Below are 24577 nucleotides of genomic sequence, written 5' to 3'. Positions count from 1 at the left end.
AACTACCCTGTTTCTTTTCCCACACACCCTTGTGTACAGATTAGAAGGAACAAAAACGGGATGCTCAAATCCTGCAAAAGCAATCTTAATCCCCGTCACCTGAAAATTAGGTCTGAATAGTAGCAATTACAAGAATTCATGGCATGTGTGCCATTAATAAGCAAGAAGAAAGCTGAAATCAACTTGCAGTCTTGATTAAAAAATCAAAGATTAATCACAGGTCCAATCTAGTTATCACTATTTGACACATGAAAACAGTTTTGTATTCTGAATGATGGGCTGCCCCTGTGGACTTTCTCTTGGTAGCAGTTCAGTATCCCTTCTTGCAACTGTCAGTGCATTAACCAAAATAATTATTACATGGTTCTTTTATTAGGGTTGTCATCTCACAATTCAGATACCGTATATAAACCAGAAGGCAGCCACAGTGCCTTCTGTTTCTCTCTGCAGTCATTTTGTCTCTCTGTCATGGTTCTGTTGCTACTCCTCACACTCTGACTTTGATGTGAGATCCACACATCCTTCCTTGAAACGCTAATTGAAAGAGTTAAATTTACAGGACAGTTTTACCTTCTGACTGACTGATGGGGAACTCATGAGACATGAAGAATATAAACCAAGTTTCTGATGCACTATAATCAACCTTGTGCCCAAATATCCCATGTAAAGCTACAATCCACTACATAAGGCATACTCCTAAAGAACTCAGTAAGAGTTACTTCTGAGTAAACATGCACAGAATCAGGCTACTAGGTTATCAAAGCCCCCACATATCTCACAAACCACTTTCAAAGAGCAACCACAGAGTTACAAACACATTTCTTTAATATAAATATATGGAATAAATGTTACCAAGATTTCTGTTTCAATGGGAGTGAAATCTGTAAGCAGAATATACAAATTGCAAGGCTCCTTTTCCTCTCTTCAAAGATGCTTATGTAGAATTCCTTTAATGCTTATCTCAGTCAGAAGCAGTCTTCCCATAAGAAAGACTCAGATACAGTAAAAGAAAGTTCAGATTTATCTCCAAGTCTAACTTGGGAGAGGTCATGTAACATAAAAAAACAAGTGCCAAATAGAGAATGACATTAACCATACACAGTTTGGTTAATATTTACTACTACTGTAATCAGATTTCATATCTTTGGCTTATATCACATAACCTAATACTAAGACATAATTTAAAAACAACAACCCTGTTATCTGAACATTGTAAGGAATTATTAATTAACACACACTAGGTGTATGCAGCTGTTAAGGCTTTGATATATTGGCAAAGACCTAATCAGTGACTCAGGACTAGAAGTTTTACAAATGTCTTTTTTCCCACTTAAAGCAAGTTAATATAAGATGATGAAGAGCTGCAAAAATTTGCAGAGAAACTACTGCAAGAAGCATCACTGACAGACTAGTTTCCTGTTGGAGGAATATTTTCATGAAGATACTGCAAAGCCAAGTCCGTCCATTTCATTTCTTGCTCTTTTACTGATTCTGTTGTGCCACCATTGTCTTGTTCTGGTTCAGGAAGCTCATTCTGAGAATAGAAAACATATTAAAGTATTTAAAATGTAAAGAAAAGCCATAGTATAGACATATTTGTCACTGATGATTGTAGGGACAAAAAAATGTGACTGAGAGCTACAGCTGCAATGGATCACCAGCTCAAACTGTACATGAGAGAAATAAAGTCTGGAAATTAAGGCTGCAATTATAACCAGACTTAGTGGAGTGTATGTCCTGCTGAACTCAGTGGTACTTTCTTCTGAGTAAACACATAGACCAGGCAAGATAGAAACATTATACTAGTTCAGGTTCACATTCTAGCTGGGCAAAAGCACTTGAGGAGGGTGTGGAGCCTGAGAAGAGGCCCAAGGACAGGATAGGGAGACCCAGAGGACAACATTTGGCTCCAGGTCAGAGACTCCTCACCTCTGATGTGTATGATTGTCCTCTAAAATTATAATCCACATACACATATCTGCAAATAAACCACAGTGAACACTGTGTGATGTACTGACTAAACACACATAGTATGAAACTACACGAAAGAGTCCCACGATGCTCAGCAAGACTTTTTTGTGATAAGTATGATTATGTTTGCTGCCTGCTTGGGAGAGAGACAGCGGGAGTGTGACCCTCTTGATTCTCCTTGATCTCTTGACAGCTTTTGTTACTATCAACCATGACATTCTCCTGCAGCAGTTCTGTGGGTTAGGAGTTAGAGGCACAATGTTATGGAGGTTCTGCTCCTACTTGCAGATTCACTACTATAGACTGGCATTGGGGGATTTTTATTTGTCCCCATGGTGTTTGTGCTGTAGGATCCCACAGTATTTCATGCCGTCCCTTATACTGTTCAGCATCTATATGAAGCCACTTGGAGAGGTCATTCAGGATTTGGGGCATGGTGTCATCAGAATCCCACCTGAATCAGGTGAGGGTGTGTGGTGCTGAACTGTTGTCTGCAGTCAGTTGTGGACTGGAAGAGGGCCAATAAAGTGTGTACTCTCCCTGAAGGAGCAGGTATATAATTTGGGGAAAACACCTGGAACCATCTTTGTCAAGATAAGCCCAAAGCAGCTTCAGTGGCTAGGTGTGCCTATTTCCAGCTCCAGTTGGGGTGCTAGCTATGGCCTTTTCTGGACCAAGATAGCCTGGCCAGGTTACCCCTGCCCTAGTAAATTCCTGGTTAGACTACTGTAACATGTTCTACATGGGGCTATCATTGAAGGTGGTCCGGAAGCTGCACCTAGTGCAGAATACAGCTACAAGAGTGGTGAGTGGTGTGCCAAAGAGATCTCATATTACACCAGTTCTGCAGGAACTATACTGGCTGTCTAACTGCTACCAGACCAAATTTAAGGTGTTGATATATAAAGCCCTAATTTGCTTTGGTCTCTCACCAGGTGTGATCCATTGTGTGCTGACCTGACATAGGATCTTCTCTGTGATGGCTCCCAGGTTATGGAACTGCCTTCCCCGTGAAGACTCTGTTGTCCCCCTCTCTTATGTCTTTGTACTGGCAAGTGAAGATTCATTTATTACCAACAGGCATGAGGGGATTTCAGTGAAAACTGAATATCTTTAGAGCCACTGCCAAGTGTATTTTTTGATCCAACTGATTAACTGTTTGTGATGATACTGTATTTTAACCTATTTCAACAGTGGTTTATATGCTTGGGCTTTTTTAAATTGCATATGATCCTGGAAGACTGGTTTTATAATAAAATAATAACAGAATATGGTGTACATATATTATTGCATCATAGCCCACGTCAGCGAAACATGCTTAGTACAGCCAGTTTCTTGTACTGCACTGTATCCCAATCCAACAGATGTGCATAGGGTCAGTGGTACAGAACGTGGCTCTTGACAATGCAGTTCCAACACTTCTTATGATGCAGTTTTGACCTGTTTCATTATAGTTACTTATTACAAAAGATGTTAAGTGAGCTAGGCACCTCCATGGAGTATGCAAATCTAGTTACAAGGTACATTTAAATATCCTTGCCTTGATAAGCTTCTAGGAAATTACCCACATTAGCACTGTAGTCAAATGCTGACTTGGGAACCCATTGCTTCCCTGATAATATGTAGTTTAGTCCATAGTCACAAAATGTTCATCTATTTTCTTTTAAAGTAGGACCGCACATATTCTGCTGCATGTGTTTATCTTCCCTGGTATACGATGGCTGACAATATCTGTCACCAGATGAGGAGGCAGAGGCACAAGGATCAGTCTCTTTCCTCAACCACATTGGCACAATATATCTGATACTGCCAACTGTGTGGTCAGGGAAACCCTTTCAGGATCATACTTTGAACTTTCACTTACCAATGGTATTGCTACATCTTCATACGGCAACTTATCCTCCCTCCATGCATCATCAATCAAATCTAGGATCCTCCCATCTCTCTGTACCTCGCTGTCCATCTTTTAATAGTTTAGAGAGAATCAGGGCTGTGACACAAAAGAAGCATCTATAAACATATTTCATTGAAAGAAAATGCCATGTGTCAATGCAACTCATTTCTAAATAAGGGACTTGGAACCCAGCCTTTGATCCTCTATACCAACCTTTCCCAACCAGTGTGCCTCCAGATGTTGTTGGACCACAATTCCCATCTTTCCTGACCATTGGCAATGCTGGCTGAGGCTGATGGGAGTTGTGGTCCAACAACATCTGGAGGCACACTGGTTGGGAAAGGCTGCTCTATACTGAGTGTCAGAGGGTCAGAGGCTTGGCTTTGCATGCAAAAGATCCCAGGTTCAACTCCTGGCATCTCCAGGTAGGGCTGCCTGAAACTCTGGAGAGCTGTTGCCAGTCAGTGTCAACAGTACTGGGCTGGAGGGACCAATGGTTTGACGTGGTATAAGGCAGCTTCTTATGTTACTGTGATCCTAATATATTTATGTCATATTAATCAAACAGAATTTAGCTTTCAATGTTAACTCTTGCTATTTTTCAAATATACTCTGTAGAGTCAGAAGTTAGAAACCACAAAAACAAACCAAGAATAGAAGAAAACTGGTTCACATTAATAAATAAATACATACATAAAAATGCATATACTCTCCACACATCCTTTTTAATATAGCTTCAGTTTGGGGCACTAAAGATTGCAAGAATCCTGTACTGCTGGATCCCATCAAAGGTGCATCTAAGCCAGCATCCGATTTTCATAAGAGCTGACCAGATATTTCAGATAAATCCAGCTGCAGGGCATGAAGGTAATAGCTCTCTCCTATTGTTTGCTTCTCAGCAAGTGGTGTTCAGAGGTGCACTCTCCATAAATGTGGAAATTCCACATAGCTGTCTTGGCTAATAACCATAGACAAACCTATCCTCAGTGAATTTGTCTGATCTCCTGTTCAAGCCATCATTTCATCTTGTGACAGTGACACTAAGTTCCCTTAGTTAGAGGCATTCTTTGTGGAAAAGATATTTTTATTTCTCTGTCCTGAAATATATTACCAATCAATTTCACTGGAAGGAACTGAATTATAACATGATGACAAAAGAAGTAAAAATGAGATGAAGAAAAAAATTATCTGTCCACTTTCTGTCCATAATGATTTTGAACCTCTGTCATGACCCACTTAGATGCATTTTTCCAAATTAAGAGAAGACCAAACGCTTAAGCCTTTCTTCATCTGGAACGTGTTTTATCCCCTTGATCATTCTGGTTGCCATTTTCTACATATTTTTTAGCTCTACAATTACCCTTATGAGGTGGGGTGACCAGAATTCAAAATGTGGCTACACTATACATTTATATAAAGACATTACAGTACTGTAATCCCCATCAGATTTCTTATCCCTTTTCTAATAAACCCTATCATAGAATTTATATTTCATTACTGTCACACACTGGGTTTACATTTTTATTGGGCTATGCACTATGACCCTAAGATCCCCCTAGTGTCAGTTCACAGCTCATTGGTGTCTATGTAGTTGATATTTGTTATCCCAAGCTTACTTTAACTTACTTACACACTGGATTCCATTCTCCCTTTTGAAAATAATAATAAAATAATAAATAATAATAAATTTAATTTATGTGTCGCCTATCTAGGCGACGTACATACCATAAATATGGCAGAATACAATATAAAAATACAGTGAAATATATAAATTATAAGAGCAAACAATACATAATAGGAGGCATTTAAAACAGAAGAATATTAAGCCTCCCCAGAAGTCCCAAAAGCCTGCTGAAAAAGCCAGGCCTTTCAGGCCTTGCGGAACATATTCAGGGAAGAGGCGTGCCGAAGATCTTGTGGGAGGGAGTTCCAGAGGGTGGGGGCCGCCACTGAAAAGGCCCTCCCTCTAGTGCCCGCCAACCTAGCTGCTTTGGTTGGCGGGACTGAGAGAAGGCCTTGTGTGGCCGATCTTGTCAGGCGGCATGATTGGTGGCGTTGTAGGCGCTCCTTTAGATAAACTGGGCCGAGACCGTGTAGGGATTTAAAGGTTAAAACCAACACCTTGAATTGGGCCCGGAAAACAACTGGAAGCCAGTGTAGATCGAACAACACTGGCGCGATGTGGTCCCGGCGACGACTGTTTCTGAGTAATCGAGCCGCCGCATTTTGAATAAGTTGTAGTTTCCGGACCGTTTTCAAGGGTAACCCCACGTAGAGCGCATTACGGTAATCTAATCGAGAGGTGACCAGGGCATGTACTACCAGTGGGAGCTGATGAACAGGAAGGTAGGGTTGGCAGCCTACGTATAAGGTGTAGTTAGTACCAAGCTGCCCGGCTCACAGCTGAAATCTGAGCCTCCATGGACAGCTTGGAATCAAGTACAACCCCGAGGCTGCGGACCTGGTCCTTTAGGGGTAAACTCACCCCATTGAACTTCAGGTCAACGGTTCCCAACCTTCTCTTGTCCCCCACGAGCAGTACCTCGGTCTTGTCGGGGTTCAGTTTCAGCCTACTCCTTCCCATCCATCCACTCACGGACTCCAGGCACTTGGACAAGGTCTCCACAGCCAACTCTGGTGAAGATTTAAATGAGAGATAGAGCTGAGTGTCATCCGCATATTGGTGACACTGCAGCCCAAATCTCCTGATGATTGCCCCCAGCGGCTTCATATAGATGTTAAATAGCATGGGAGAGAGGATAGAGCCCTGTGGCACACCACAATTGAGAGGCCAAGGGTCTGAAACCTCCTCCCCCAATGCCACCTGTTGGTACCTATCAGAGAGAAAGGAGCGGAACCACCGTAATACAGTGCCTCCTATTCCCAATCCCTCTAGGTGATATAAAAGGATACTGTGGTCGACAGTATCAAAAGCTGCTGAGAGATCGAGGAGGACAAGGAAGGTAAATTCTCCCCTATCTAATGCCCTCCTCATATCATCTACCAGAGCGACCAAGGCTGTTTCAGTTCCGTGACCAGTCCTGAAGCCCGATTGGTATGGATCTAAGTAATCCGTTTCATCCAAGTGTGTCGACAACTGATTGGCCACCACTCGCTCAATGACCTTGCCCAAGAATGGTAAATTCGAAATTGGGCGAAAGTTATTAAAAACTTGGGGATCCAAGGAGGGCTTCTTTAAGATGGGCTTTACAATTGCCTCCTTGAGGGCTGATGGCATCACACCCTCTTTCAAGGATGCATTTACCACCGCCTTGATCCCCTCACCCAACTTCTCTCTGCATCTCATGATGAGCCACGATGGGCAAGGGTCAGTTAGACAGGTGGTAGGCCTTACAGTCGAGAGCACATTCAATCAATCTGGAGAGTTTTTGGAGCTCTCTGCAGTCCACTTGGGTTTTCACTATCCTGAATTTAGTGTCAGCTACGGATTTGGCAATCCAACTCCTTACTCCAGCTCTTTATGAGCAAGTTAAATACTACGGATCCCAGTATGGATTCCTCAGCATCACCAATGCTTATTTTGCTCCATTCTGGCAAACATTCATCTACCTTCTGCTTCCTATTCTTTCCCCAGTTACATTTCCATGAGAGAACCTGCCCTGCTATTTTATCATGTCTGCTAAGTTTACTTACAGTACAATCCTATCCCTGTACATGACAACACCGAGGTCAACAAGATTTACTCATAGGTTAGGAGTGAAACTATCTTAGGATCTTTGGTGAGGGGGCATTGCAAAACCTTTCTGGAAGCATGTATTTAATGTCTATGGACTAATCATTTATAACTATTATGATAATGATTAATAACAACAATTTATAGGGCTGTATGCAAGGAATAATCATATTGTGAAGGACATCAGATTATTTTAATTATAATGTATGTATAGCAACATTTTATTGCAGTCAACCATTAAATAGTATACAATTGTATAAATACATAATCATAAAATCAGAACAACAAAGCGGAAGATTTAAGAGCTAACAGTCCTTGATTGTCTAAGAGATATTCCTACATTCAGAAATATTGCTACCTGTTCAGTAATGAATTTATTGAATCCCTCAAGGAAAATGCTCAGAAGAGTTTCTAAGGATCAACTGGGAAACTGCCTCATAAGGGAGTGGATTATACATTCTCTGACCCCTTGATAAAATCTACAGAAAAAAAAACACATGGAAAATTCTTTCAAGTTCCAGTTGATTACAGCACCTATCCTTAACAGGAACTTTGGCAGATCTGCCCTCTAACAGCTTTGAGAATAAAATGTTAAAATGTGCCAGCAGAACAGCTCTTGTACATTTAGGAATTGTTAAAAAGTGTAAGTATGGCATGGCTTGATTAGAGGCAGACCAAGTCAGGCCCAGTGAGCATGGTGAACAAGGCCCATTAGCTAAAGCAGGTAGCTCTGGGTTATCCATATCTTTTATTCTCCATTTAACAATGGATTTAGCTTGCATTGGGTCCAAGGAGACAAACCAACAGGACTCATTTTACCAATTAGCTCTCTTTTCCAAGTAGACATAAAAGAATCAAACAGCACCTGATAAGTCAGAGGCACTGGAGAAGTGAAAAACATGTCTATGCCAAGATGCTTAATGAACTGAGTCCAGCTTCCAAATTGAGGGCAGCGTTAGCAACATATCTGGGTATACCTAAGGTAGCTCTAAGAAAAAGGGACTGAGTTCCTTCCAGAGAAAATTTAAGCCCAGGGAACCAGATTGAGGTTCCATATAGAATCTGGTTGACAACTTTTGCTTTATATGCTTGTAAAGCCACTGGAACGTATTTTCCTCCTTTTGTATAATAATTTTTACGTTACAAGATTGTGTTAAAGGATTACTGCTAGTTAACAATGCATATGAAGCGCTTTGAACACCGAGAGTGGTATACAAGCGTGCTTCTAGAGGGGTGTTTATGGTCGGACTGGAGCTATACATGCAATTTTTTTACAGTATCTACAGGAAGCTGCAGGCATCAGAATGCCAGCCTGTATTTTCCCTCATTTAATCCAGATCTAATGGTTTCATTAAAAAAACGAACTTTTTAAAAAAACAAAAAACACAAGGTTTCCAGTATCTGGACGCGCGGTTTGCAACATTAAGCCCATATTTGGAATCCTCCAATGCACTGACTCCCCAAAACAGAATTGGGCAAGGAATGGAAGCGTCTCCGCTTGTGTGTCTCTCTTACACACGCTGCCTCCCCGCAACAGCGGACCAAATCTGACAAGCTTCCCACCCCTTGCTTCCACCCCTTGCTTCCCACCCCAGCTTAGGGGAGCGAGAGCTACCGCTTTTGCCTCCCCCTCTGTTCTCACCTAACGAATACCAGCCCTCCGCTGTTCTCTGCTCTCGGAAGTGGAGGATGTGACATCATAGGCAGCCGCTCCAGTAGACGGAAACCATAGAGATGAGGGAGAGAAAGGGGGCGTGACAAGTTCTCTCCAAATAGTGCGGGAGAGTGTCGTGAACCGGGTACCGACTCTCAGCTCAGAGGTAACGGACGGTTGAGGGCCAGGGGTGGCTGGCGAGAAAGGACGAACCCGCTTAAGGGTAGCTTGAACCTCTTCTGATTAGGGAGCGTGCAGTGGGTGTAAGAAACTTGACTCTTTGTTTGCTATCCATTTGTCCTGGCACAGTGTTGATCGGCCGGTCTTATTTTCCTTTACCGTTTTTACCGTGGACTCGACATTAGCGCGGCGCCTCATTCTCCTTTCTTCACCTCACTGCGTCTTGTTGGCCTTTTGTCCGCGGCGGACAGTGGAACTGCATTCTCTCCCTCATAAGGTATTCTTTCTTTGTTGAACGTGGATAGCGCGTTTTGAGGTAACTTTGTAACGTTGCATGTGGGTAAACTGTTGCCTCGTTCCTGCTTGTCGCCAGGTGGGCGCTGCTTCTTTCTCCGGCCCTTCACGGCAAGTCTTCCGGGGAATTCGCGTTCCGCTACTCGGGCTGCTACCGCCGCCAGCCGACCGATTCTTCAACTGGTCTTTAGGAAGCGGTGTCTGTAAAAGCGGGTAGAAAATCAGGAATGGGCGGCAAAGCCGTAAGCAACGCTTTTTATCTCCGTGCCCTGAAAAGTTTTCTCTTTTAAGCCTTGAGGGATAGTAGCCGATAGTCTGTTACGGCAAACGCAAGCCTTGTGGCACCTTACAGACAAACAAGCTTTTTATTGTGGCCTAAATTCTGGTGCCCTAGAGCCCAATTCCTTCTTATAGTTAGCCTTTATTGACCGCTACAGTTGGGAAGTCGGCAGGCTGGTTGCAGGAATTCAACCTATGTTTTGTAGGGAGGTTTACAACCCAGTCCTGTCCATGCTTCCTCGGAAGTAAGCCCCCCCACCATTCAAGTAGAGTTTACTCTGAAATAATGTGTGGTTATGATTTTATGCTTATAGATACTTGCTTTCCTTAAAACATTTATTTGTTTTGCTTACTCTGGATGTGTATGGTGTTTTTTTAACGAACGAACTTTATTGTTTTCCTTGCACATGAGGTTTTTAATCAACTGTTTGTGGCTGGAAAGCTATAGGCTTAAACGTTTTTATCATCCTGTCCCTACCCCAACTATTTATCTAAGGGTGTTTATACAGTACCACCTTTCACTGAAGATTTCCAGATAGTATTCAGAGTTCTTATTGTTGTGTTTCAGAACAAACAATAGTTAAAACTGCAGGAAAGACATGTTTGCTAAAAAGTATTTTAAACCTGCTCGTTTCGCTCTCCAACCCTGCCTACACCCCACCCTGCAGCACCCCCAGTGACTCCCCCCTGCCAGATGCCCCAGCCATCTCTTCATCCCCTCTGCCATGATGTCCCCTACCACTCACCCGCTGCATCTGTCCCTAGCCATCCTCCCAGCCCTCATGAAGGCCACACCAACTACACCACACCACACGTGGGTCATTCCCCTGCCTTCTCTCCCCCCCTTCCCCCCTTTTTACTTCTCTAAATTGTCCAGATCTTCCAGTAATAGTTACATCAGTCATTTGTGCCTGGATGGGTGATCCTCATAGCCCCACGTTTGCTGCTTGGAAAGAGAACAGGGCACAAATGTAGCAAAATAACTGTAAGTGGCCTCTTCCCTTTTTATTTTGAAAGGCCCAAATAATTAGCACTCTTGGTTTTAAAATACTACAGCAATGTAATATCCTCTATCTTCATGATCTGAAACAATGCTCATACTTGACTAATGTGTTAGCAAAATCTAGATATTCAGTGAGTATAACTGGTTTGTTTTCTGGTGATTTATTTTATATTTATGAACTCCCCAATAACTGGTCTGCAAATTTATTGAGATGACAACTATTCCCTCTATACTTATTGTAAATTGTGCAATTCTTTCCCTTTCTCGATTGTCAGAACATCTCACACATTTTGCAGTCAACTAGAGAGGGATTGGACATGGAGATGAATTGCTGTAGCATAACCTTTGTTTTGTTTGCTTTGTTCACTGCCCCAAAGGATGTGATTTCAGGATGGAGGCATTGCTAGAAAGAATACAGAGGCAAGGACAAGGCAGGTATGTGTATGCTAGTTGTTAATAATAATTTTATTCAAATGCATACATTACACAAATACATAGATTACACTGAACTTGGATATTGCTTTGTACCTGTGCTTCATATGTCAGCCCCTTCACACTCCCAAGCAGAATATCTTGCTTCCACGCTAATTGTGCCCACAGCTCCTGTTTTGCTGGCGTTATATGAAAGCATTATTATCTTCCTCAAACGTGCAGTGTCTCTGGTGAGTAGCACCATTTTGACAGAAAAAAAAGCAGCTGCAGCTTCGACAATGTGCTTACGAAGTTGTTCTTCCTGAAACCCTAATACTTGAATTTCTCTTTGATCCTGTTGTTTTAATTTGAGGCATAAATATGTACTGTAATTCAGTGGCAGCTCAGTAGAGGTTTTCAGCAGTCACACCATGTTTTTTACTTTACGTTTCTTTTTAATTCCTGCATCAAAACTTTTTTAAAGGCACAGTTGCAAAGATTAGTTGAAAAGTTGATAACACTATGCCTTACAAAGTTACTGTGAAGAGCAGTTCAGTTTGCTTATAGGGAGACATACGCAGTCCAGATTCAGGCATGCATTAGAGATGTGAAGGCCAGGAAAAAAACAGAAAAATTCATAAAAATGTTCCTCCCTTTTTTTCCTGAAAAAAAAAATCTGTTTATCTCCTCCCCTTCCCCCCCCCTCCCCAGCCTTCACATCTCAGGGCATGCTGTATTTAATGGAACTTAGGCCAAGCAAGTGGCATGTCTATACTGTGTTGTCCAGTTGGCTTCCTTCTGGGAGAAAGGGCGGGATATAAATAAATAAAATTTCTGGAAATGTCATTTTGTTAAGTTTTGAAGTAAGCGCTTATGATTCTGATTTCAGTAGCAATGCAAAAATAAGTCCCTGCTCTACAAACACCATGAATTTTGTTTTGTAGTGGGAGGGAGAGCAAGAAGAATAGGCCTTGAGTTACCAAAGTTTTCAGGAAATCGGGACATTGCCCAGCTCTCCCTCAGATAACTACAGTCCTATTATTCCCTCAATTCTTATTCCCATTTATCCACTGCCACCTCAGCCTTCGCTAAAAAATTCAAAAACCTTTATAAGGCTAAATCTTAAAAATCAGATGAAATTATGCAAAAAGATATGCAAATATTCATGATCTATATAACATAACAAATATGTTTGCTATTTTTAGTGCATAGCAATTTATAGCCATTTAACATAAACCTTGAAATCATTATTATTTATTTATTCATTTATTAAATTTATACCCCGCCTTATGGCCAAGGGGTATTCTGCAAAACGAAAGATGCTACTCTTTGTTAACATATCACCATATCTGAGATAAAAAAGCAGATCTACAGTGAGACATGAAGCAAAATACAAAGTACTTTCATAGTGTATCAACAGTGTGTAAAAAGTGATTGCCAAGTTCTAAGCATTGGTGTACAGTCCCCAGCATGGTGCCTGTGGGTGTTAAGGTGCCCCTCCTATTTTTTTTTAATTGAGTGTATTTGGGGTTTTTTTGGTTAGTTGGAAAGGGATTGTCTGTTTTGTATGGGTGGTTGCATTTATGATCTTAGACACCAATTTAGCTAATAATATTTAAGTTTCTTTAAGCAAGTTCTTCTGATACCAATTGAGTATTGAGAGGAAATTCATGTAGTTATCAATAAAAGCTGTGAACTCTTCCCTGACAACTCTCTTCCTGAAATCTTTATGCTTCTGGCTTTGTAGGAAAGTGTATGGAGAGAATAAATGCCTTCTTGTTTTAAGATTTATATTTCAAACCATTTAGCTTCCCCAGGGTAGAGGTCTTCTAAAAACTTTGAAAATAGCACAGGCTCGTATGGTCTTGGTTTCCTGTTCAGACCGGTGAATTATATCAGTTGTGTCTCTTAGTTTTATTGTTGTTTAATTTTTAAGAGGCTCAAACACAGAATGAGCCTAAGCAGTGTACTCAGAAGTAAATTCCACTTAACTCTTCCTTGTAAATGTGCTATCACAAAGTTATCGAGTCCAAGTTTCTTAAATTCAAATTAGCTGAAGCCCTTCTGGTCACTTTATTGTATGAACCCTGGTGCTGAGCAAGCTTTCCGGATTTAATCCTTGTGTGCTCATTGTGAGGAATCTATGGCATGCCCACATTATAGCGCATTACCCCATTACATGCTGTTGTAGAATACTGTTACTCCTTTTCACTGGAGGAATCCATCCTTTACCATTGTAATAGAGATATGCAGGGAAAGGGATGTCTTTGCAGGGAAAGGGATGTCTTTGCAGGTACTGTCATTGCCTGATTTCGTTGTGAATAAGAGAGAATGAGGGAAGCAAATAAAGCTTTGCTTACCTGGTATCACTGTTTTGGTGTTTGCTAAGTGGTCAGAGCAACCATGGGCATGATTTAACATGAAAAACCTGCATACAAAAAGTGTTGATGATAATTTTCTTGACAGCAGAAGTTTCCTAACTTCATGTGAGGCAGAGCTACAAGAGCTGATGAAGCAGATAGACATCATGGTAGCTCATAAAAGAGCTGAATGGGAAAGTAAAACTCGGACGCTAGAATCCTGCTTGGATATCCGAGAGCAGGAGTTGTCTTCTCTCAGGAATGCATTGGATGAGAAACGCAAAGAGGTAGTTATATTATGGTTTTATATTATGTTTACTTGTCTCCAATATGCTTTCCTCACTCTGTGAAACTTCACTATAGACTATGATGCTGCATATATTATGATGCTATACCCTCTTATCATTGCTACATTCCTATATCAGTAGTTTACAAATGCTGAATCATTTGAGGGGAACAACTTCTAAGTAAGAATATTGTAAAATAACTGCAACATGTCCACCAACTGTAGTTTGGCAACTGCAAATCATATGCAAATCATAATTTATATTGTCAAACTCTGCAGAGTAGTTGTGGCTCTGTTATGTCTGATTTTTCCTATCTATTTCTTCTGTACTGAAGAAGGTTTTATATATTGCTTTTGTATAATACCACTGTTTGCAACCTGGCCCTCTGCAAAAAAACCCACAAGAACTCCAGGGTAGCAGACAAATTTTAAAAAATTAAAAACAATGTTACTGATAATTAAATACAAGCAAAAAATATTGAAAGACTAGGATCACAGCTTCAACATAAAACCAAAATAAAATACTCCTGTTTTAAAAGATCTAAAGGTCCACCCTCCCCACAGCTGATGAAAAGGTGACCTGATGAAAGGAAAAAGTAGAGTTGTCATCAGCATGTTGGTAACACCTTTGGATGATTTCACTCAGAGTTTTCATTTAGATGTTGAACATCATAAGAAACAAAAACAAGCCTTATGGCATAGCATAATAACACAAATGTCATGGGGCAAAGCAGAAGTCTACTGCATCATCTTCTGGAATAAAACCACTGAAGAAGAGTGCATCAAATTCCCACTTGGGACTGATTCTGAAGGATACCGTGTTTAATGCTATCTAAAGCTGCTGACTATTCTAGGAGAATTGTCAGGCTTGCCCTGTCCTTCTCCCAACATAGAAACCAAGACTGTTTTGAGATCAAACCCAGGCCTAAAAAAAGGGGTGAAAGAGATGTATATGATGATTGGCATTATCCAGGAATGACTGGAGCGGCCCAAGAAGGCATGCTTGCAACAAGCCTATAGTTGTCACAATCTTCAGGCTTCAGAACATTGTTTGAACAATTTCTAGGGGCTGCACAATCTTGTTTTGACACCCTTCTTCCTCCGCACCTCACATTGTGTCTATCTTAGGTCAAGAGAGAAAGAGTAAGTTATGTGTCATTTCCTAGTCGATGTTAATGTGGGCAGCTGTTCCACCTACTCAGTTCTGTAGCTTCTTGGTGCTTTGGGAAGGCAATAGGGCATATTTCCTGTTTTGTAGGTATTTTTAATCCTCTGTCTCTACCTTGGGAACTTTAAAACATACCATGGGCCAAAGAGACTTTTGCTGTATCCCTTTTTACCAGACAACCAATTCAGTCCTCCAGCTAAGTAGTATTTTGTTTTCTTTCTTTATTTGTTTATTTAATATTTTATTTCTATCCCTCCCTTCCTCCCAGCAGGAGCCAGGGCGGTTGTTGAACCTCTGTAGGCACGATTTCTTAAATGAAGTAGAAAGATCACTGTAGCAGGGTTTGGGTTAACTTTGAGGAAATAATGTGTAGGGAATCTTGCCTTAATTGCGCTGAATGGGATGATTTTCACATCTTTGATTCTGTACTTTTGTGATTTTTTTCATTGTCCAGTAAAAGCTGGACAATAAAAGGGGTTTCTGTGATTGACCAAATGTGTTTTGATGTCTTTCAGATTGAGAGGCTGTGTCAGCGTCTAGAAGGGATTGAACAATTGAATCATGATATGACTGTGGAGTATGAACAGCAGTTAAAAAAAGTTCAGGAAGAGGTGAGCCTCTCCAAGCCCAACTTCTTTGCAGAAGCTAAGTAATGCTGGTACTGTCCTCCAGGTTAAGGCCATGTGGTGCCAATGTGTCCAGAGAGTATATCCAAAAGTTCTCCGTCTCAGTCAGTGCTGCTGGATCTGTTGGCATCTCTATAGCTGTTATAGAAAAGTCCAGTAGACTGTGGCCCTCAGTGTTGAAATGTTTTGCAACTGGTTGCTCCACTTTTTTGGTCAAGATTGCTGATTTGTGGTTTCAGAAGTGTGCGCGTAGGTCAGTTGTAGTTTTTCCTATCTGTTGGATATGACATCCTGGTCTTTTGCATTCGGTGACATAAATTATATTGCAGGACCTGCAGGTGATGTTCTCTTTAATGTAATATGTTTTGCCTGTCCTGGTGCTTTTGAAAGTAGCTGTCTCCCTGAGGTACACGCAGGTGATACAGTGTTTGGAATGACAAGGATGAGACCCTGGATTGCTGATAGGTGGCTTCAGTACAGCTCTCACTAACAGTCTGTGTAAATTAGGAGGCTGGCAAAATGCTACAACAGGAGGCTTGTTGATGGCTCTAGCAAGATGTTCAGACACATACGCAAACACACACACACACACACACACACACACACACACACAGCACATATGTCAGTTCTTCTTAAAACATTTTAACTGCCCTCTTTAACTGCTGTGGAATATGCAATGATTACTCTGTGTGTGCATACACGTTTAATGGATGCAAATAGTCTGTAGTTACATTATTGCAGTAGACAAAAAAGTTTCTTTTCTGCATAATCACTGAGTTTTAAGGTGGACTTGTTCACATAAAAACATTTTGCTTCGTGAAATGATTGCAGTCTTTCTGTCTGTCCTTATATATCCAGATATGTAGAGAAAGTTAAATTGAAATAAAAATATTTGATTGTTCTCAGATTAGCAAAGGCAAATGGTGTTAATAGGAGTAAGAACGGTTCACATGCAGCAGAATATGCACACTTGGTACTGGGAAAATATAGATGGTATATGTCAGAGGTGTATGGAAACTGGTCCTCTGGATGTTGCTGGAAGCCAAGTCCTGTCTCTGATCATTGACTATGTTGATGGAAATTGAAATATAGTATCTGGAGGGCCACAAGTTCCCCATCTGCAGAATATGTATTTTTCTGGCATATGTAAGATATGTGCACCTTCATTTGTTCTTTGTTTTACTCTGTTGGGAGACCTTAAATAGCTTTATTTCTGCTCTGCTAACTATAGGCCATTGGTTAAACCCAGCCTTGTCAAATATCCAGTTCATTTATATCATGTAGACTCTTCATATATAAAAAAGAAAGTTTTCATAATCTGTAGAACTTACTTTTCCTTCCAGGTGAGGGAATCAATCTTATTCAATCTTGCTAAGAGTTGGTTTTTTTATTTAGTATGCTTTGTTGTTTGATTCTGAAGCCTAGGTTCATTTAGGGAAGGTTGAGAGGGTTGTGGTGCAGCAATTGCAAGTGCTCTTGGATAAAACAGATTATCTTGACCTGTTCCAATCTGGGTTCAGGCATGTTTATGGGACTGAATCAGTTTTGGCTGCCCTGAGGGATGACATTTATCAGGAGAAGGACAGGGGGAGTGTGACCCTGTTATTCTTACTTGATCTCTCAGTGGTTTTTGATACCATTAACCATGGTATCCTTCTGGGCCGACTTGGTGAGATGGGTATTGGAGGCAATGTTTACAGTGGTTCTGATCCTACCTCCGAGGTCATTTTCAGAGAATAGCATTAGGTGATTGTCGTTTGCCCCCCAGCAGTTGTACTGTGGAGTGCCACAGGGTACCATCTTGTTCCCAATGCTGTTTAATATCTATATGAAGCCCTTGAGAGCGGTCATCAGGAGATTTGGGGCAAAATGTCAGCATATGCTAATGATACTTAGCTCTATTTCTCTGTAACATCTGAATTGGGAGAGACTGTGCAAGCCCTGGATGGTGCCTGGACTCTTTGGTGGGCTGGATGAGGGCCAATAAACTGAGTATGAATCCTAGCAATTGCCTGCTTTGGATGGGGTCATACTCCCTCTGAAAGAGTAGGTTTGTAGCCTGGGAATGCTCCAGGATTCATCTTTGTCACTAGAGGCCCAGGTGACCTCAGTGGCTAGGAGTGCCTTTTACCAGCTTCGGCTGGTAAGATAGCTGTGGCCGTTTCTGGATAGGGATAGCCTGACCACTGTTGTTCCATTCACTGGTAGCCTCCTGGCTGGATTACTATAATGCGCTCTACGTGGAGTTGTCCTTGAGATTGGTCCAGAAGCTGCAGCTGGTGCAAAACGTGGCAGTGTGGCTGCTCACTGGGTCAGGGTATTGGCAACATGTCACCCCTCTACTGAAAGAATTGCACTAGCGACCCATTAGCTATCTGGCTAAGTTCTGGTTTTGGTGTACAAAGCCCTATGCAACTTGGGACCAGGGTACCTGAAATATCATCTGTGCTCTACAGGTGAGGACCTCCTGTAGATACCATCTTATCAGGAGGTCCATTCTGCACAACATAGGAAGCGGATCTTTAGTGTTGTGGCATCTACCCTTTGGAACTCACTCCCTTATATATTGGACAGGCTCTGTTACCTTTTCGGCACCTACTGAAAACCTTCCTCTTTCAAGAAGGCTTTTAAATAGAGACCTTATCCCAGTCTGCATCTGTGTTGCATTTGCTTTTTAAGATGCTTTTTAAGCTTTTTTTTTTTTAAGATGTTTTGTTTTTAAGATGATTTAGAGTGTTCTTAGTGTTTTTGAGATGCAAAGAGTTCTATCTCAGCAACTTTTTGATGGTAATAACATTTCATTCTGATGGCACCAGAATTGCTTTGCAAAGTCAGTCAGATTTTTTTGTCAGGGGTTGGGCAGCAGATCAGCTCAGTGTATTGTTAGCTGTTGATCAAGCATGGATCTTGCTTTCCCTCGCTTAATAGTTCCTCCAAATCGCAATTCACTGTGGTAGGCTTCTCTGTGTTTTTTTTTCATGGGGAATTTGTTTCTGTTTCTGGGCATGATATTATTATGACATTCTTTGAATGCATGGGGCCTTATCCTACTAAATATGTTTACTTGGAAGTCCTGTGTTCAGTGAAACTTACTTCCAAGTAAGTGCATATGATTGTATGCTAAATCTGTTTTATAAAATCTTCTTTAAGAAAATAAGAAACAAAAGGCTTGCTTTACTGCAGCAGTTTCACTGTACAGAGTCAAGTGCTATGACAGCATTTCATGTTTGGCCTTCACTTTGTCCTCCTTTCTTCTCAATTGTCAGCTGCTTGAAGTTAAAATGCCATATGAGACTGGTAATGCATTAACCTTTTCCTCTGGAGAGTAGGTTCAAGTCCTGCTTACTGTAGGCCATAAATAAAATTAATTTTGTGCTGTTGCTTTTGCAAACTGAAGACGTCTGTCTACATTTTTAGAAGTCTTTTCATTCCAGCACGAGTAATGGTGCTTGTTTAGAAGGCTCCCCCATGGGGATAGTAAGGATTCTGCCAAGCAAGATTGAGGTGCAGTGGCAGATCTTTGCAAAGATTGTAAGGTGGACTGGCAGCACTATGGGGCAGTCAAGAAGGCTGAAGAGAAGGCAATCTACAAGTATGCTAGCGCTAGAGTGTGTCATGTCATAATTCCTGCTGGTACTTGGCCCTTTTTTAAGAGTAGCAACACTACTATCTGGAGTTAGAATTATAAAATTACTGTGATTTATAGCACTTTGTTCACAATTACCCTCCGGCCAAATACAACATGCACGTTTTAAAAATCTTTACTGTCTTAGCTCTCAGTTCTTGTTGCAGCATTTGCAGTGTTAGTCTTTATAGCTTTCTCATATTTACTGTTCTTTATTTGTTGTTGATGTTGATCTGTTTCTATTTTTATAGTTACTAGCTGTTTTAATTATTTTACATATATTTAATTACTTGTTTGTAACAGTTTTATTGATTGTTTTAATGTTTTTTGTAAACCACTTAGAAATTGTTACATTCAAGCAGTATATACATTGTTAAATAATAAATAAATAATTTTTTGTTGTGCCATTAGCAGTTTGGTGGGAGTTAGAATGGGAATTTCTGGGAAATATTTACTTTCCTTTGTATGTTGTGTTAGTTTTAACAAGAGATAATTAACCTTGCTCAATTGTAATGATGAAAAATCATTAGTTTCCAAATTTTTTAAAAATTGTAATATATTTTCTGTATCATACAAAGCTATAATATGTGTTCAGTAATATCATAATGGTGTCCCTCCTACTTTAGCACTAGTCACAATGTCTGAAATTGCTTTGCTTTACTTATAGCTAGCCAGGCTGAAGAGAAGTTATGAGAAACTGCTGAAGAAACAACTGAAAGAAGCAAGGCAATTATCTTCCAAGAGCCAGGAGGAGGACCACTCTGAAGTAAGCATCCTAACTAAGAAGTTAGAGGTAGGTGGATTAAATGCAGGCCTAGTCAGTAGTTTATAAATTCAGGGCTACTGAACTCAATGGGTCTTACTTCTGAATAAGAATGTATTGTTCTGTAATGCAAGTAAAATCAACAATGCACACTAACAGTATTGTCTGTTCTAAGTACTTCCTGAACACAGATGTTTTCAACTCTTTCTGTATATAGATTTGCATGACTCTTTAGAATCTGATGTACAAACATTGGCAAGCACAGTATTCAATAAGGTTTCAGAGAATATGTAGAACAAAAAGTGCTTTATTTTTGTTCTGTATGGTTTGCCCATCCATGGTTAAAGAGCAACTAGATGCATTAGACAGAAGCAAGAAACCAGTCCCAGCCCTGATAGTAAGATGGATAAAAATCAGTGGTTTTCTTTAAATATAGGCTTTGTAAACATTTAAATTGGATTTATATTTAAAAAATCAAATAAAATTTCTCTTTCTACAGTCCCTTTGAACTTAAGGAATTGCTTCCATGATTCTTTGAATCCTACCTTTAGGCATTAAGTAAGCTATTTGCCTACTGTCTTTTTATATGTACAGAAACATCAAAAAGATGGTGTTTTTTTTTAATTTTTCTCCTGACCTCTAAACAAATATAAAAATATGCATGTGGACTGCATAACCAAATACCTTGGATTATACTCCTGGATATGTCTGGAAATTAAAATTTTAATTAATTAAGGTATATTTAAGTGCAAAGAAATATGTCTGAATTGTTATAACAGTCAGTTAACAACCACATTTTGGCTGTGTATGATACCTTAACAGACATGCTGCATGGTTAGCAGGACAATGTGGGGCACTTCCACTGGTGCCAGGTTCTTCATCCTCCGCATCTGGAGTTGGAACTGAAAGGTCACAGAAAAGTGTAAGTGCACGGAGGGCAAGTTGTAAGCGAGCACAGTTTGTGACATTGCACAACATCATTGCTGATTGTTGGGCATGTCTGTAAGGCAGACTTAGCTTCAGATTATTTGACGTTGTGACGCTTGACCATGAGGTATCTTAATTATGATCTTTAACCAGTATTTTTTAAATCATTGCATATATGTCATCAAACATATTTTGAAACATTTGTCAGCTTCCAGTATATTACTGCAGAAGCACATGTGTGTTTATGTTTATAGTATAAGAGAAAGAGGCAAGAATCACTTGCTTGGGGGTGGTATTAAGGGTATGTCTGTACCAGCCCTGTTTGCCGTATTTGTCTTGTTATCAAACTTTGCATATTTCCAGTATATCTATGAACATATAAATAAAATTCTCTTGGTGGGATCCAAGAAATTCTGTTGGTGTGCGTTTGCATGCATGACACATGCCAGTACATTATGCCTTTGCATTTTCCGTGTGTGTGTATTACTAAACCCATGCCACTTCTTGAGTAGAGCAGTAAGCAGTTGGTGCGGCCAGAATCCTTCCTGGCTGGGACCAAGCCTTATTGGGTTCCCCACTAGATACAACCATAAGCACCCACATGCTGCTTTTTGTTCCATAAATAATACTGAATTAGCAATTATGTATCTATACCATAATTGTCTCAATACATATGAAAATAACTTTGATTCTGTGTACAAAAAGTGTGTGTGAAGATGAACCTGAGGGTGATAAGGTAATCTCTTGTAATGGAGAAGGAAAGAAAGAAAACCTGGTTAGGATGAGGGATATTGTTGTACATTAATCACAGTTTACCAAACTAATCACAGGGTGGATAATGTCTCTTTAAATGAGGCATTAACTTTCATGTGAAGAAACTAGGAAGCTAAGTTTTAATTATAAACAGGACATAAGCTGAAGTAGCTATTGGTTGCACCAAGACATTGGGCTATTTTCAGTGACTGCATGAAAGTGAGCTGGTGCCAATATATCCTTTGGTGCTATCCCCCATTGGATTACATCCTTTCTGCTAATATGCCACCGAAACTCAAAATTGGGCAATTTGTAGATCAAATCTTTTCGGTTCTGAAATTTGCTGAGCCCAGTTTTCTATCTACTGAATGTAAACATTCTCGATAATTTAAACTGAGGTTGATTTTGAGTTAATAGGTAGCTGTCTGTATGTGTGGCAGGTTGCTGCTGCTGCTGCCCATTCACCTGCTGCTGCCACCCACCCCACCAATAAGGTTATTGTGCATGCTCCATCTCCATACTTCACTCTGGAGAAGAGGTCCTTCGCATTCTCAGCAAGGTGGCCTGGGCTGTTACCATTTTGCTGATGCAGTTAGAAATTCTATCTAAAGTTGGTTAAAAATTACAAAATGATTTATTTTAAATGGAAGTTCTGCTCTCCCAGGCCACCTTTCCTGCAGTGCCTCATGCTGAGGAAGGACCCCCTTCAGAGCAAGGTGCTGCCACCAATAAGATAGTAACAAAATATTTATTTTAAAAGTGTAGGGGGGGGGGGAAGCAGAGACAGAAAAACCATTAGCAGAAATAGTCATAAGATGCCAATTAGTATTTTGCCTTTTCCTTTCTTTGTTCAATGTGGGTTTTCATTCACAAAAAATGCATATATTTATAAGATCTCAGAAAAATTGAGATTTCATCTGAGCTTGTACAGTGGGATTCATCCTACAGAGCAATTATGATAAAAACAAATACATCATCCAGCTGAAGTGTTGCATTTTTCCAGGTACAAAATATTGTACATGGAGCGTTTGGAAAATGTGATATAGTTGCTACAATAGTATTATTTTAGGAGATTATATATGAAGTGTGCACAGGATATGATGGAATCAGTATTATACAAAATGCTCATTATTTGGAAATATACTTGGTAGATTAATGTCTTCTGATAAACAGGAGTGAATGCGTAATGGCAGATCATTCAAAATACCTGGAGGCTGCCTTGTTCCCACTGTTGGATGGAAGCATTTTGTAGCATCTTCCAAGATCATCTTAATCTTCCTGCTATGATTAATTCAGTCCATCATTATTGCCACAGTTCACTCCAAGCTTGCAAGTGACATGTTCTCTGCAGCAGCCACTTTAGAAAGCAGAACTCTCACATTTATAAAGGCAGTCATGTATCACCTATACAAGCAATAATTGGATGCCTTGGATATCCAATACCTTGGACGGGAAGCCCAAATAAAATATTGTTCTTCTGAGCTGTTGCATTGGATAGTTGACTAAATGAGGTCCCTAGAGTGGATAAAAGAGTGAGTAAGGATAGGGATGAGGCAGAGAATATTGGACTTGAAAAATATCAATCCCAAGTCCAATATTCTCTGCCTCATCCCTATCCTTACTCTTTTATCCACTCTAGGGACCTCATTTAGTCAACTATCCAATGCAACAGCTCAGAAGAACAATATTTTCTTTGGGCTTCCCGTCCAAGGTATTGGATATCCAAGGCATCCAATTATTGCTTGTATAGGTGATACATGACTGCCTTTATAAATGTGAGAGTTCTGCTTTCTAAAGTGGCTGCTGCAGAGAACATGTCACTTGCAAGCTTGGAGTGAACTGTGGCAATAATGATGGACTGAATTAATCATAGCAGGAAGATTAAGATCTTGGAAGATGCTACAAAATGCTTCCATCCAACAGTGGGAACAAGGCAGCCTCCAGGTATTTTGAATGATCTGCCATTGAAAAACCAGATGGATTGTGAATAGCAATTGTCTTTACAGGAGTTCCGCCAAAAATCTCAAAATTGGGAGAAGCATCGCTTGCACTACCAACAACATGTGGCATCACTGGAAGCACAGAGGAAAGCTTTGGCTGAGCAGTCTGAGATCATTCAGGTAGAGTTAATGGATAATGATGAGTTTGCCTTGGAAGTCAGGGAGAGGACTTATTGGCAATCTTCTGAGCCTTAGTGCAATTCAGGTTACCATTGAAATGACCTTGAATCTCCTGATGGAAAACCCTGTACCCATAGCCAGGAAATAATTTGAAATCTGTGCAATGGCTGAAATGCAAATGCTCCCATGTACTGTTAAGTACTAGTTGGTGATATGCTATAAAATGATTCTTGTAGGGGAATAGCATAATGTGAAATAGTTAAAAACTATTTTGTCCAAAGCTGTGTAGCTGCCAAGTGCCAGACAACATGCCACAAAATCTATGCAAACTGTTTAAGTATTACTTTTAAAAAATGGTGCATTTCTTACAAGGTGTGCGTGTGGCAAGGTAATCAAAGTAGTGCAAATTCATAGCTCTGTTTGTGTCTCCTGAACCAAGAGTACAGCACCTCTGCTGTTTCTGAAAAATTAATCTGTTCATTGAGTTAGTGCTGCTGTGTCTTAGTTAGTTTAACCGACTAGGTGCCAGCTGTGAAGAAATTTGGTCCAATGTAATCGCAGCAGACACT

The 24577-nt window shown here is 40.4% G+C and overlaps 2 protein-coding genes across 9 annotated transcripts in view; one reads left to right on the top strand and one right to left on the bottom strand.

Annotated features, from left to right (window-relative positions):
* Positions 1–807: 807 nt before the first annotated feature.
* On the bottom strand, positions 808–9714 carry ANAPC13 (anaphase promoting complex subunit 13). 2 transcript variants are annotated; one of them, XM_061636593.1, is made up of 4 exons: positions 9202–9714; positions 7918–8038; positions 3836–3961; positions 808–1534 (listed from the first exon to the last, which is right to left on the bottom strand). In XM_061636593.1, exons 3-4 carry the CDS (start codon positions 3932–3934, stop codon positions 1409–1411), a joined length of 225 nt encoding a protein of 74 aa, XP_061492577.1. In that variant the 5' UTR covers positions 3935–3961; positions 7918–8038; positions 9202–9714; the 3' UTR covers positions 808–1408. The 2 variants fall into 2 exon arrangements, with proteins under 2 accessions (XP_061492577.1, XP_061492576.1); XM_061636592.1 differs by lacking the exon at positions 7918–8038 and having other exon boundaries at positions 9202–9560.
* CEP63 (centrosomal protein 63) overlaps positions 9271–24577 on the top strand; it is a 34743-nt gene continuing 19436 nt past the window's right edge. For 3 of the 7 annotated variants that reach the window (XR_009764053.1, XM_061636591.1, XM_061636586.1), the window contains exons 1-8: positions 9271–9379; positions 9523–9670; positions 9767–9929; positions 11347–11404; positions 13847–14027; positions 15710–15805; positions 20113–20238; positions 23895–24008. Coding sequence is in view for 6 of the 7 variants with exons in the window: in XM_061636591.1 (XP_061492575.1) it covers positions 11361–11404; positions 13847–14027; positions 15710–15805; positions 20113–20238; positions 23895–24008 (561 nt within the window). In the remaining variant the exon portion in view is untranslated. The remainder of the gene's footprint in view (positions 9380–9522; positions 9671–9766; positions 9930–11346; positions 11405–13846; positions 14028–15709; positions 15806–20112; positions 20239–23894; positions 24009–24577) is intronic. The other 4 variants (XM_061636588.1, XM_061636590.1, XM_061636589.1 and 1 more) reach the window with 4 other exon arrangements.

The sequence above is a fragment of the Rhineura floridana genome, chromosome 7 (genome assembly GCF_030035675.1).
Source record: "Rhineura floridana isolate rRhiFlo1 chromosome 7, rRhiFlo1.hap2, whole genome shotgun sequence".
Taxonomy (NCBI): domain Eukaryota; kingdom Metazoa; phylum Chordata; class Lepidosauria; order Squamata; family Rhineuridae; genus Rhineura; species Rhineura floridana.
This window is presented reverse-complemented; position numbering and strand designations above follow the sequence as displayed.

Coding starts and splice junctions, on each gene's coding strand:
- ANAPC13 (XM_061636593.1), bottom strand. CDS start 3,934: ATGGACAGCGAGGTACAGAGAGATGGGAGGATCCTAGATTTGATTGAT. Junction 1,535..3,835: donor AAGATGTAGCAATACCATTG/GTAAGTGAAAGT, acceptor TTCTATTCTCAG/AATGAGCTTCCTGAACCAGA.